At 49.7% G+C, this 13654-nt stretch overlaps 2 protein-coding genes across 14 annotated transcripts in view; both read left to right on the top strand.

The window, feature by feature from the left end:
* GTF2IRD1 (GTF2I repeat domain containing 1) overlaps positions 1-10851 on the top strand; it is a 79030-nt gene extending 68179 nt beyond the window's left edge. For 7 of the 11 annotated variants that reach the window (XM_080364816.1, XM_080364820.1, XM_080364815.1 and 4 more), the window contains 2 exons: positions 508-613; positions 695-10851. In XM_080364816.1, the coding sequence (XP_080220942.1) occupies positions 508-613; positions 695-953 (365 nt within the window). In that variant the 3' untranslated portion in view covers positions 954-10851. The remainder of the gene's footprint in view (positions 1-507; positions 614-694) is intronic. The other 4 variants (XM_080364822.1, XM_080364812.1, XM_080364821.1 and 1 more) reach the window with 2 other exon arrangements.
* A 2108-nt stretch (positions 10852-12959) lies between these two features.
* Positions 12960-13654, top strand: part of GTF2I (general transcription factor IIi) — a 78510-nt gene continuing 77815 nt past the window's right edge. For 2 of the 3 annotated variants that reach the window (XM_080364766.1, XM_080364765.1), the window contains exon 1: positions 12960-13643. In XM_080364766.1, coding sequence (XP_080220892.1) covers positions 13075-13643 — 569 coding nt within the window. In that variant the 5' untranslated portion in view covers positions 12960-13074. Of the gene's footprint in view, positions 13648-13654 lie in introns of all 3 variants that reach the window. The other variant, XM_080364769.1, reaches the window with a different exon arrangement.

Here is a 13654-nt window from a genome sequence, read left to right as displayed (position 1 = left end):
TGGAGAATATGATTATCCCTTTCCCATTAGCAATTTACTCACCATGAGCAATTTATTCACTGGTTAAAGCCCTTAATTTGAGCCATCATTTAGCAGTTGAGCTTCTAAGGAAACAAGGTTTCTGTGATCACTGTGAATGCGTTTCTCTCTCTGTCCCATCCTCCCCAATAAATCTCAGGCAATTTTAATCAAATGTGTCAGAATTAGCAGCCCCAGAGATAATTAGGATCCTATTAGTTTTATGAAAATGGGTGGCTAGGTGGAGAAGGGACATGTGGCAAGCAGGAGCATGCCTGCAATGTGATGTAAAAAGAGACGCATGAGAAACTTGATATATGCAGATAAATATGGGTATATCATACCTGCAGATATATATGGGCATATCATCATCACAGCTGGCACCTTCACAGCCCCAAAGCACCCAGCACGGACACAAGTCTGTGGGATATCAGGCTCTGTAAGTGCTGGAGCTTGGGATTCACTTATTTTTGGGATTTTCTTTGCCAGTGCCTGAGGAAAGCTGGCAGCTCCGTGCCAGGTCGTGGAGGCCAAGCCTGCATCACCAACGGTGGCACAGCAGATGGCCGCGGGGGGATGCTCAGCGGGAGGCGAGGTCGGAGCGGCGGGAGGGTCCCTACGTTTAGGGACCACTCGCAGGGCTCGGACACCTCATGCCTTCCCTCTCCCCCTGCAGAGAAAGACACCAGCGTTCCCAAACGGAAGCGGAAGAGGATCTCCGAAGGGAACTCAGTATCTTCCTCTTCCTCATCTTCTTCTTCCTCCTCTTCCAATATGGAGTCTACATCATCAACAAATCAGATCTCACTTGTGGTAAAGCCTTCCAAATATTAGGGGGGTTACTGCCTACCTATCTCTCTGCTTCAGGATGCTGCTCTCTGCTCTCCTCGATCCGCCACCACCTCCCTCCACCTGACAAACACTGTAAAGTGTGATGTAAAATGGCACGAGCAGGTTTGGCGAAGGAGGGGACGCACCTCTGGGGCTGCCTTTTCCTGCCGGGTTTGTCTGGGGGAGGTCAGCGGAGCAAAGCACCCACGCCCCTTGGGGCTCTCCTGCATCAGTCCTGCCGAGGGCCACGGGGGGATGCTCGGCACTAGCGGGAGCCGCACATGGGACAGGCTCGAGCGAATCCCCGACCCCACCGGGTTAGCACAGCGGTGCTGGTGGCCTGGCCTCAGCCCTGTGGCACCGCTCGACAGGAGCCGGTGGGTCCCCCGTGGTCTGAGCTGTGCCAGGTCGTGCCTCCGGCCCCATCCTGGGTGCCGCACAGAGCTCCAGTGTGCAGCGCGACTGTGAAAATAGGAAACGAAATCAGGGCGATGCATCCCACTGGTCTCCCTCAGGGCTTGGCTTCGGCTGTGGATGATATCAGTTGCTTTAAAAAAATAATAATAAAAAAGAAAAGCTCACGAGAAACATCAACTTAAAAGGTGTTTTTGTTGTCAGGTTTGCTGGTGGTGTTTTGGTTTGGGGTTGGTTCTTTTCTCTTATTTGGAAGTGGGAGCAACAGCCCATGTTGGAACATGTCAGAGATGTGATGTGTGCGTGGTTTTGTGTTGTGTCCTAACAGAGACTTTTGCCTTCTTTTTCTCTCCCTCTCTTTCAGCAATGGCCCATGAACATGTACATGTTAGACTATGGTGGTCTAAACGTCCAGATCCCAGGACCTATTAACTATTAGACCTCAATACCGAATAAGAACCTCAAATGAAAGACTAAATAAATAAATAAATGTAATTTATGTAAAAAGTGTATATTCCAATATGTATCAATGCCTTTTAGTTTTTCCAATGATTTTTACACTATATTCCTGCCATCAAGGCCTTTTTAAATAAAGATAAAAAGTGTTGCCTTGCTCTTAAAAGTACTTATTTTATTACATATATTATTGATAAATAGCATTTACAGGTAAGAGTAAGTGCAGGAGGGCACCCCCAGACAGACCTTGTCGTGCTTTGGCTGCTCAATAAAATCCTTAATGTCACCAGTGCTTGAAACCAAGAGGTCTGAAACATTTTAATGCTTTGTTTAATTTAGATCAAAGGTGTAAAAATTTACATAGAGAGCTGCAGGAGGAGCGGGACCAAACTGCAGCGGTGACGGACAAGGGAGCCAGCCCTTAGGAGCACCAGAGACCTGCGCCCGCGAGTCCTGTTGGCTCTGGAGCAGAAGTGGGTTTGGATTAAGTGGGGAGGAGATTCCAGCCCCCCCAAGGAGTGGGGTCCCCACAAGGCCTCTCGTGGCTGGCCTCCTGCCACCCCAGACTTGGAAAGGCCCAGAAACAAGTTCAATTGCATGCATTTAACTGGCTTCTGAACCAGGAAAAGATTTTCATCTGGTGAAGTTCTTCACTATTTATGATTTTCTAAGAGGTTTTGATGCCTTACTGGGGGAGAAGCTCCCACAGTAAGTACAGGCTGATCCCACTGATGCTCCACAGGTTCCATAACGCTGGACCAAGAGCCGCGAGCGGCATTGCTGAGAGCATCCAGGGGTGCCCCTGGGCTCCTCCGCGTGCCCTGAGCCGCTTCACCCTGTCTAAGAAGCAACCCATTAAATTGAGGGATATTTGAAATTCCTGCAATTTTACTTCCATTCCTGGAGTTTGGCAGCAGAAGCTAATGGCACCAACCCCTGTAACTGACTACCGCACGTATTTAACTTGTGCATTGTGTTTGCTGAGAGCCGTCCATGGGCCAGACGGCACGAGGGCGGCATGAGAAGCCAACAAGAAGAAACATCCCATGTAGGTAAACGCAGCCCAGCATGAGCCACCGGTGAAGCGAGGTGCCCTGGGGCTTGTAGCCTTGGTGTCAGCCCAAGCAGCAAGGTGGGGCGTCACCACTGGTGGCCATTGCTGGGCAGGATGGGTCACAGCCTCCTCTCTGAGCAAACTGGTCCCCGAAGCAGCGGCCGTGGTCTGCGGGAGGGGGCACGGGAGCGGGCACAGGACCCAGGTCGCTGGTAGCAGCTTCTCTGAGTGCAATGTGCTGCTTTACTTGTTTTACAGGTTTTTGGTCTGCTCGAGTCCTTGTCTTTTCAGGCAGCGGGAGGGTGTTGATGGTGGGTAGAAGCTTTTCCAGGCAGCTGCAGTTGCTCCGGACTTGCATTTGCTGCAGAGTTGGATACAAATGATCACATGAGATAATAAAAGCCCAAACAAATGTAGGAGACTGCACAAAGGCGGCAGCCAAAAGAAGGGCAAAGATCTGTATCAGTGACCCCAATTAGAAATAGAGTTTGACATCTGAGCGGTTGGCATCAAAATCTGAAGTCTTTCATGTTTCTGCCTGATGCTCAAACCTGTGGCGTCTCCAATTAGGAAACAAAGAAACATGATTCAGAGGTAAAAATATGATTTTCTCTTCCCAGATGTCTGAAAGGGGCTTATTCACAGATCAAACCCCACCGAGTAGGTGTCTCCTAAGAGAGAGACTCATTATATTTTGACTTTTCTTTTCTCTTGCCATTAAAAAAATAAAGGTCTGATGCTGTAGCCCCGAAGGCGGCAGCACAGCTCGGTAATGAGTGGAGACGTTTGGGGCTGCCCCAGGTCTGTTGCTGGTCCCAGCATCCCACGGACAGGCCAGCGGCATTGGGGATGCTGCGGCGGGATGCAGGTCTGCAGCACTGCGCCCTGCGCGGGCACTAATTGCTGCTGCGGGAAGGCAGGGGTGAGCACAGGCAGCCGAGTTAAATTAGGGCATGGGAGCTACGCCGGGGACTAATGATGTAGTTCAGAAAGCTGAATGCAGCCATAAAGGCTGTAAGTGGGTAGGGGGGAGGGAAGCTGAGCAAGGAAGCAGCGTAGGGCTGTTTCCCCGCTCTGCATCTTCCCTCTCTGCCAGCCAGCATCCCCGGCTCGCAGCCTGGATGGCAGGATGGGGCACGGGAAGGCTGGCTGTGCCGCTATGGCACGGGCTGAGCCAAAGCTTGTGTTTTCTTCCCAAAGTTTCTCAACGGAGCTCTGCGTGCCCCTGTGGCCCTTCGTGCCCTGCCCTCAGCTGGGAAGCTCCACGGCTGCCTGGCAGCTCCAGTATCCCCAGGCTGGATTTTGAGGCTGCTGGGTTCTGGTAACAGATATATCTTTGGGAGCAAATGGCAGTAATTCCCGTTGGAATTTCAGGGCCACAGCATCCACTTTTAAGTTTCTGTGGCCAGAGTGGAAAACTGCTGTGCTTGGTGCCTGTGTTTGCTTGTGACCCAGGAGCGCTGACCCTTCCCACTTTGGAAAAATTACAGGTATCACTTTATTAATGTTTTCCCTCAGTTGTAATTCTCGCAGCTTCCATAATCTTGATCCTGCAGTCACAGGGTATTTTTATACCCGGGTTTTGTGTATAACATGATTATATGCTGAACGGGATCTGCTCCATTGCAATTAGACAAGTGAAGATTCAGATCTTAACACTTGAGCCACGTTTCTCATTTATTACTTTTCAAAGGCTTTGTTGGGGGGGGGGGGGGGGGGGTGTTCTTGTTTATGTGTTTACAAATCCAATAACAATCCTCATTAAGAGTTGCAAAACATGAAGCCATTTTGATCCCAGGCAGATGGCAGCTAAATGAAGTTTAATTAAAGAATGAGAGCTTTGATTCAAATCATTTTTAAAAAATATAGTGCACTGAGATGCTAGAGAATGGCATAAACAGCATCTGTGCTTTTATTCAGAAGCCTGAATGCATTGGCGAGGAAGCACTTTGCAAGCCCTTTCGGAGCAATTGTGAGCCGCGGGCTGCAGCTCGCCGGGCCGGCACGGCTGGCTGCGTGCGGAACCCCCTTCCCCTGATGCTGCGGCAAGGCTGGGAAATGAATAATGCAGCCAAGTGGGAGCTCTGGCCTCCTTCTTGGGGTGTTTTATTTAATTTTTATTTTTGAAGAGTTCAGCTGATGCCAAAGCAAGACTTGATTTGAGATACAATCAAGTTTCGGGCTGTTTCCCCGCAGTAACTATCCCCTTCCAGCAGCGTGCAAGCAGTGTGGCTAGCACATACGTTACGTGTGGTCCTTTGTAGCCTATACAGCTTATAGCCTGTTGCTTATCAAAAGCTAAAGCTGACAAAACAGAGGCTGAGGTGTCGCAGGAGGCTCCATTCAGGTGGTGCTGAGGCTTGGCTGCTCCAGGATGGCTCTGGCCGGGGCTCAGCACTGTCCTGCGGGTCCAGCCCCATGTGCCCACCCCGCTGTAGGGAGGTTTAAAGCCCCCCGCGTGCCAGCCTGCGGGGTGGTGCAGGGCAGCCCGGCGGATGCTTTTCCACACCAAAACTTGCTGTGCTCTCAGCAAGAGACAGGCGCAGGTCTCTGTGCCGGCTCTCTCCAGCAAGTGTACACCGAGCCTTTCCAGGGGTGGCAGCCACCTAACAGCACGGGGACTTCGATTTATATCATGTGCCTGCGAGTTGTGTGACCTTCAGCCATGGCTTTCCTTCCCCTGCGTAACTTGTGTGTGTGTATATATATATATATATTTGTGTATATACATGTATCTATCTCTATATGTATACATTTATATTTTTTTCCCACTTGTATATAATATATAACTTGTGCCTTGCCATTTCTTGGATTATTTTCCCCAGTTAACGGCTCAAACACTGTTCATTTTAAACTGCTAACCCTATTGATTAGGATTACCTAATCCAGAGAAAGAAATCCTGCCGATGTGCCGCTGGATGGGAGAGCTGGTGGGCAGCAGCGATGCTGGAGGCTCCAGGGTCAAGCATGGGGAGGGAGCCACAGTGCTGTAATTCATGAAGAGAAGACGCTGCCAGCGGAGTATCTGAGCCTGTTGTTCAATGAAGGTGTTCAATAGCGGTCTCAGCCTCAGATTAACGGGTCTGCGGGGTATAAAGGCAGATTGATGTAGCTGAACTGAACTGGTGCAGTCTCATGAGAAGATTAACGTGTTTGCATGAGTGGGGTTTTTTGAGGGGTGATGTTTAAGTGGAATGAATCTCTGGAAGCCATCATTATTTATTCATTTTTTCCCTGATAAAATGGGCACTCCTAGAAGGGACAGGCTGAATCTTCAGCAAGACCATTCGTCTTACTGAAACGGCTTCATAGTCCTTACGGCAAGGGCTGGGATTTCATCGCTGCCTGCACAATTTGGGGACGTAGGGCTGTGGCACACCCGCTGCCATCGGCAAGCTCGGGGAGCCAGCAGCTCCGCTGCTTCACCCTGCTCCGCAGTGGCAACTGGTGGCAGAGAAGACTGATGGACATCTCCCCTGGAACAGCTGTGCGGTCACAGGAGGGTAACGAGGCTCCTCGTTAACCTGCACATTAGTGCTTCCCATAGAAGGGTCGGGGCAGGAGCTTTTTAAGGGAAATGGGAGGAGGGGGAAGGTGCTGGGAATGGTTCATTGAGGCTCGGGGAGGCTCTGTGCCAGAGGATGCTGTGGAGAGTTTCTGTGGTCTCAAGGGGAGGCTGGAGAAGTAACTTGGAAGCAAGACCTGCTGAAGGCTACCCAGCTGTCAAACCACATTGGGTTGAGGGCTGCCAAGCAGGCGAACCACAGCCTGGGTGAGTACTTGGGGACAGCATTGCCTGTGCTTGCCCTGTTCCCTCTTCGGGCCACCCGTGTGCAACCACAGCAGCATCTGCCTGCGCTGTGCCCCAGCCCCGCAGCCCCAGCGAGCGTGGCTATGCCTGTGTAACCCAGGGCTCGCTCTGGAGAAGCGCCCTGGGTAGGGAGGCTTGTTTCATGGAGACTCGCTGCTCGTCTGCTTGGTCCTCTGGACACACAGCTGTAGAAGTATGTGCAGATCTGCCCAGCAATTCTGTTCCTGGGGTTTGGAAGAGCTGGGAGGGTCACAGGTGACCGGTGCTGGGGAAGGCCATTGCTTTCACTCCTTCGGTCGTGCCCCTCAGCTCTGGTTTGGTGTTGGTCCTGCTGGACCCAAGCCAAGATGTCTGACCTGGTTTGGACCCACCAGGCTTGTTCTCTCTGGTCTTATGTTATGTGAACACCAAGGAATTGCTTCTGGCACCTGCATGGGGGTGTGCCGGGGTGCAATCCAGCATCACCGAGCAGCGAGGTGCTGCTGCGCCTGAGGCACAGCCCGTCCTGGGAAAGCTCCTAGAAGTGGCTGCAGCTGAGTGGCCCATGATAACCGTCTCTCCTCCTATCCTGCTTCAAAGCTTTCTCCAAAATGCTTTCCCCATTTCTCTGGCTAAATCAGTACAGCTTATCTGTTGTTGTTGGGTTTGCTTGGGTTTGGGTTTTTTTTCACGACCATACAGATGAGAGCTAAGAAAACCACCACCACCACATGTAGCACCATCGCTGCTTTGCTATGTGGTGGCATGGAATTTCTTCTCTGTTATAAAGATGCTACGTTGGCTTGGCAGCTTGGAAGCCTCCACTTTAGGACAGACCCTGGTGGTGCTGGTGCCAGTCTATGGAGCACTGACTGCAGGCTCAAGGTCTTATAAAGGATTATAAAGTCCTCAGGAAAGAGGTGCATCTCACTTGTCTACCGGAGTGAGTTTCCTTGCAGTTGTTCTACTGATATTAATGGCTCATTTAAAGATGCTGGTTATCTTGCTGATGTCTGCATGAGTAAATCAGTCTTCTGTTGCAACCAGGACAAAAAAAGACCCTCTTCTTCACGCCCAAATGTCAACAGACCTGAGTGCAGAATAATTGGAGATAAGGATGCAATAGGCTGATTATGTTTAGAAGCACTAATAGATCTGCAGATACGTAAGTGATGGTGACAGCCAACTGTGTTCAGCCAAAAATAAGTACGATGGCCCAGTGTTTGCCTGGGGAAGATGATGGCACTGATGGGTGAGAAAGCTCCTGTGTGAAGCGCTGCTCATGCTGGTGCTGCCAGGCACTCCCCAGGAACATCACCTCTCTGGCAAAGGTGGTGATGGATGTGAACAAACACGCTCTCCTTCATTGAGGAATGCCGAATGGTTAGTTTGCACAAAAAACGCCCAGCTCTGCAGCTGAGGAAAACTGCATCTGGCTTCGACTTCTCACTTCCAAGATGATCGGTGCAGAGCGCTCACACAGCCTGGGCTCCCTGCTAGGAACACCCGGCTGCTCCTTGCTGCTCAGTTTTAAGCTCCTTCACCTCTGCTTTTGGGTGGCTTTTGGCCCCTTGGGAGAAGTTGTGTGCCTTGGGGAGGGGCAGGGGAGCTGATCCAGGGGAGAGTCAGGTTTAGAGCAGCTCTACAGAAGAGCCCCCAACCCTAGAAGACGACCCTGGTCCCCAGCAGCCTGCTGCTGCTCCTCGCTGCCGTGGTCCCGGCACACCCGCGCAGCTCGTGGAGGCAGGAGTACGTGCAGGGAAGGGGTGGACAGCATCTGGGAAGATCACACTGGAACCATAACCTGAGCACAGGCAATGCTCTAAAGTGGTTATTGGTTTTGCTGATTTTTTTTCATTTTTGTATAAAGATATTTTTGGGTTTTTTTTTGTTCAGGTGCCAATGAAATTGCTCTGTAATGTAAAGCAAAAATGCTCCCAAACTCCTTTCTGCTAGAAACGTAGGTTGAGTAGAAATGTCCATCTTTTATTGCAAGTACAAGAATCCCTTTTCAGCCTTTGCTGTTGTGGGTATTTGTATCAAATATGTAGGTGCCCAAATTGCTGGTCTGTTTGTCAACAGCTTGATCTAGGCTCCATAATTACACTAGCAAAGATTTCTTAGTGAGGAGCATGAAGGCGGGGGGTGGGGTGGGGGAACCCAAACAAAATTAGAAGATCCCCCAAACCCTCTCTTGGATGATAAAGCATCACTGGCAACCCCCCGATCTAATTCCCACCTAATAGAAAAAAAAAATAAATATTTGAGGGATTGGCTAAACACACAAGACACAAGCACTGCTGGCTTCTGCGTTCCTTGAAGATGTGGGTTACACAGCTGAACTCATTTGCAGCGCGCCTGCACTAGGTCTGAACTATCACGTTTCGTGTTTGCTCGCGCCGTCCTTTCCGCTGCCTGGGACGCTTTGCAGTGCCGGCCCGAGCCTGGCGCTGGGCTGGAGCGGGCCCAGGAGCGCGTGGCGGGATGCTGGCACATCTCCCGCTCTGCCATCTTGTGCACAACCCTCCCGGCTTTCATTTTAGAAACACTCGGTCCCCGGCTGGCATGGCTGGGAGGAAAATTTGGGAAGCACCAGCGGATGCAGCAACGTCTGCATGAGCCTGCGAGGGCACTGACCATTCTGAGACATGAATAATTACTCGGCAGCCGCAGATACTTTTCATGTCCACGTTAACCACTGTGCTCATCAAAGCATCTTACCGCACAGATTTGCTGGGTATTTTCAGAGTGGCAACTTCTTTTGTGCTGTAAGTAGATGTGTTTAGGGGTCCCAGTGACCTACTGCTAGCGCCTGCAATTCTGGAGAGCATGTCAAGTTTTTGGTTTTGTTTTGTGGGTTGTTTTTTTTCCTGATCTTTGGAAAAACGCATGTTTATTGTCACTGTAACCCTCTGTCACAAAAGGTGAATTATTTTAAAATGCTTCCTTCTTCTTTTCAAGTTACAGCACACAAGCCAGTGCAGAATTTCTGCCTAGTCTGTAGATTTCATGTTGACATTAAAAATGGTAATAGAAGGCTCTTGATTTAAGATCACCACTCTGGGGCGATGTGGAGGGGAGAGCCAAGACATTCTAGTAAACATTCCTTGCTAAACTTCCCAGAACATCTGTAACTGAGGGAAGATGAGTAAATGATAGGAGAAAACAGTGCCTGTGCTTTTACTGGCCAAATATTTGTACTGCCCATGTGTTCACCAGCCTTATCACATGCACCACATTCAAAGGAAAAATACAGGATGTCCTTATTTACTATTTAACAGAGAAAAAAACTTGGTGAAAGAAAACTGCAGAGGAATCTAGAGAACTGGAGCAAAGGAAAATTGGTAAAGGAGCATGAAATAAGCTTATCTGGAGCCGTGTGCTGGAAAAAATGTGAATCGCTATAGTCTTGTTCTGGTCTGTCATCGCTACTGTGCTCTGACACAAAGAGCGTGTTGCTCTTCCTGAGCTGTAGTAGAGCTATACTGGATTGGAAGTTGCAATTAAAAAAAAAATTTGGGAGAAGGAAAGAGATTACATCTACATATAAAAGAAACAGCACACAGCGGGGAACTACGAACCCTGTGCTCTGGGGGTCTGACAGATTTGCTCATAGCTTCCAGACTCTGCAGCCTGACTTCTGCACTAAATATAAAAGACAATATAATTCTGTGTTATTTTTTTTTACGAGACGTTGGGGCTTCCTCTCCGTCTGCACTCCCCCTCTATTCAAAGGTTATATATGTGAATCCTGGAACTAAAACACTTTGAGGAAGAAATGGCAAAACACCAAGTAAAGGCTGGCAAATTGAGGCGCATATCCTGTGCTGGACAAAGATAAGGCAGTACTGGGGTGGAAGAATTGGGATTGGATCCAAACCCGCCACGCATGAAGTTTTTAGCAGGGGTGTTGAAGTTTTCCTGCCTGGAAAAGCAAGTGGTGATCAGTGTAAGACTGGTTGGTTTCTCTGTGCCCTCCACCCCTTCACACATTTTTAAGGACTCCAGTAGTTCCAGAGGGCATACGATAAGGTTTTCAGACTCTCAGATGTTAGATGGAAGTTGTCAAGGATATTTAGATTTACCCATAGAAACTTCAAGGGTGAGTTGACTGAAATCCCCTACGCTACACTTAGCTTGAGGTTAAATTTGTAACTTCTTCCATACAGTGAAGCAAAGCCTTCTGATAAAGGCAGCCTAGCTTTTGTGAGTGCTAAAGAGAATAATGCATGTTTCTGGGGATGAAACAGAATAATTCCCCAAACTAATAAGTAAGTTAAAAAAAAATAAATGTAGTGGTCTCAATTTATTTTCAGAAGGCGGCTTATGAACTTGAAATGGAATTTCTTTTTTTTTTTTTTTTTTAATGATGACAAAAATAACTCTGAATTCGACTCCTCTCTTCCAGCGTTTTTAGTTTTACAGTCTGGCTCCCTTATTTAAAACAAATGTTTTGCTTGCCTTGTAGTTGTGTGAAAATCTCGTTCAATCTGTAGTTGAAGCCCAGCTGGTTAACTAGTCAAGGGAAAAGCAAAGGGATACAAAATACTTTGAAGCAAGGAATTTACATCAAAATATTTTCTGAAGCTAGAAGACTCGTTCTTGAATTTTAAATCTAGAAACAATGTAAAGATTAACTGGTCAGATGTTATATGTAACGGTCAGTTCAGGAATCTGCGGGTAAAAATCCACAGAGGCTGTGTATTACACTGAACGTCTTTTCTAGAAGGTATTTCCTGAATTTCCAGGCTCTGAACTGATGGATAAACCATTGTGGTCCATGGTAATATGTTACAGTTGTTAATTACTCCAGCTACTAAAAACATACAAGTTATTTCTAGTCTGAGCATTGATTTACAACATCCAGCGAATGTCTCAGATGGATTTAGAAGCCTTAAGGAACTAATTTTTCAGTTACTCATCTTGCAACCACACTGGGTAAACACTATTCTGCATGAAGCATGACTTAAGTTTAACTCTCTGACTTCAGTTAACTCCTAAACTTTATCCAGCTCCATAGCTCATGCGGCTGGGTCGGGTGGCAGAGAGGCATACAAAATCTTGTCCCTGAGAAATACCGAATTTCTACTCTTCTGAGGACCCACATGGCAGCAACACAGTCCTTCCAGCAGGAAGCAGCTGCCACACGTGACCCTCAAAATAAATCATGAGGTGATGCTGCGTAGCCAAAAGGCATCTCCTCTGCCACCAGGAACAGCTCATGCCAGCAGGACGAGGGCCTGGACACAGCCTCCAAGTGATGTCCTGGCAATGAGCTTCCATTTCTTAGGCAGGTAAAACTTCTCCCGTCTTCCAGGAGGATTTGCTTGAGTAACTTTTGGACAGGGTGTCCTTAGGACATCGAAATCTGCATGAAATGGCCACTATGGGCTGCGTGTGCAGTCAGGTACAGTAAGATGACAGTATGCAGTTATGGAGGAGCGATGCCTTCCGCTAAAAATGCCATCTGAACAGCAAGAGGAGCTGATGTGGATTTACAAAAGAGTTGTGGCTGCTTAGAAAGATTCAGTGTCTCTAGTGCTGAAGTCCTTCACCAGAGGTGATGCCTTTCCCTACACAGGATCTGCCAGAAGGAATCACCCAAGTGCTGTAAGGCAAAATCTTCTAGTTTAGTTTAAGGTAGTGATGAAAGTTGGTGGTGGCTTTTTTGTGTGTGTGTGTCTTTTTTGTTTTTTTTTTTTTTAGTGTTTTGGTGGGGTTTTTTGGTTTTGGTGTTTTTCTCTTTTTTGCTGTGCCACTGCAGGATGCTTCTGTCCCTTTCCCACAATGATGAGAAGTTGCATCCAGCTGAACACTGGCAAGGAACCACTGAGAGCCGCAACATCTTGAATCACTTGGGCCGTTTGCTTGAGGGACGCTGGTCAGGGTTTGCAGATTGGTGTTTGTTTTGCACAAACTCCATAGCCCCAACAGCCACGGTACGGGAACGGCCCACGCATCTCCTGCAGGGCCCTTTCCAAGCAGACAGCTTCTAAGCTTTAATTTCCAGTTTGATTTATCGCTATGTATTGCAATGAGGGGAAAGCTGAATGCTTTCAACTGAGCGTGCTTGTTTCCTTTACAAGGGAAATTTAGTTGAAATCGTGGTGTTTGATGGTTGCTCTTGACCAACTCTAGACATGGTTCATGTTCGAAAATACCATTAACTGTTTTATTTAGATCTCAACAGTCCTATACACACTATAATAAAAATGTTGGTATTTATGAAAATGAGTTTATTTTTAAGAGCACTTTTTTGGCGTTGGAACTGACGTTGCAATGCAACGTTTCCCGGTGAGCGGAAAACTTTCTATCCGCATTTACCGTGCTGAAGCCAAGTTCAAAGGATGAGAACAGCGATGCCAGCCGCAATGCGGGCCTGGCTGCACCCAGAACAGATCTCGGCGGTGGAATCCGTTGCACGGGGCACCTTTGTCAAAGAAAGAAACGAACTTTCACCAACGGGGAATTGGTTTTGCTCTGAGGTTCGTTATGAAATGGAAAAAAATACATGGAAAAGGCAGGGGTTTCTGCTCAAGGGCTGCAGCGCGGGTTTGGGAGCGCTGGGACCGCCCCGTGCCCCACAGGCCAGGCCGGGCCGCCGCACGTCGGGAGGCCCGGCGCTCCCCGGGGCAGGCCGCAGGGGGGCGGCAGGCCCGGGGGCGGCGGGAGGCAGCTCCCCCCGCGCCTCCATCTTCCGTCCCGGCCCCCGCGGGGCGCAGGGCCCCGGCCGCCCCTCCCGGCGCGGGGCACGGCGGGAGCCGCAGTCCGGGGCCTTCCCCTCGGCCCGGCCCGGCCGCCGCCGCCGGACTGCGGCTCCCGGCGGCCCCCGCGAGGGACGCGCCTGCGCGGCCGCGGCTCCGCGAACAAAAAAACCTGCCCCCTCCCCTCCCCGGAGCGGCGCTGGGCTCTGCCCGACACCGTGAGGATAAGAGCGGGGCCGTGCGGCCGCCCGGGCCCATCGCCGTGCCCGCTGCGAGCCCGCGGGGAGACGCGCCCCTGGCCCGGCCCTTCTCCCGCAGCCCGGCGGCGCCTCGTCGCCTGCAGCCAGCGGCACCGCCTACCCGCGCCCGGCGGCGGGTGAGTGGGAG

Source organism: Falco punctatus (assembly GCF_963210335.1).
Source record: "Falco punctatus genome assembly, chromosome: 1".
NCBI classification, from domain to species: domain Eukaryota; kingdom Metazoa; phylum Chordata; class Aves; order Falconiformes; family Falconidae; genus Falco; species Falco punctatus.
Note: the sequence above shows the minus strand (reverse complement) of the source record. Positions and strands in the feature narration are given on the sequence as shown.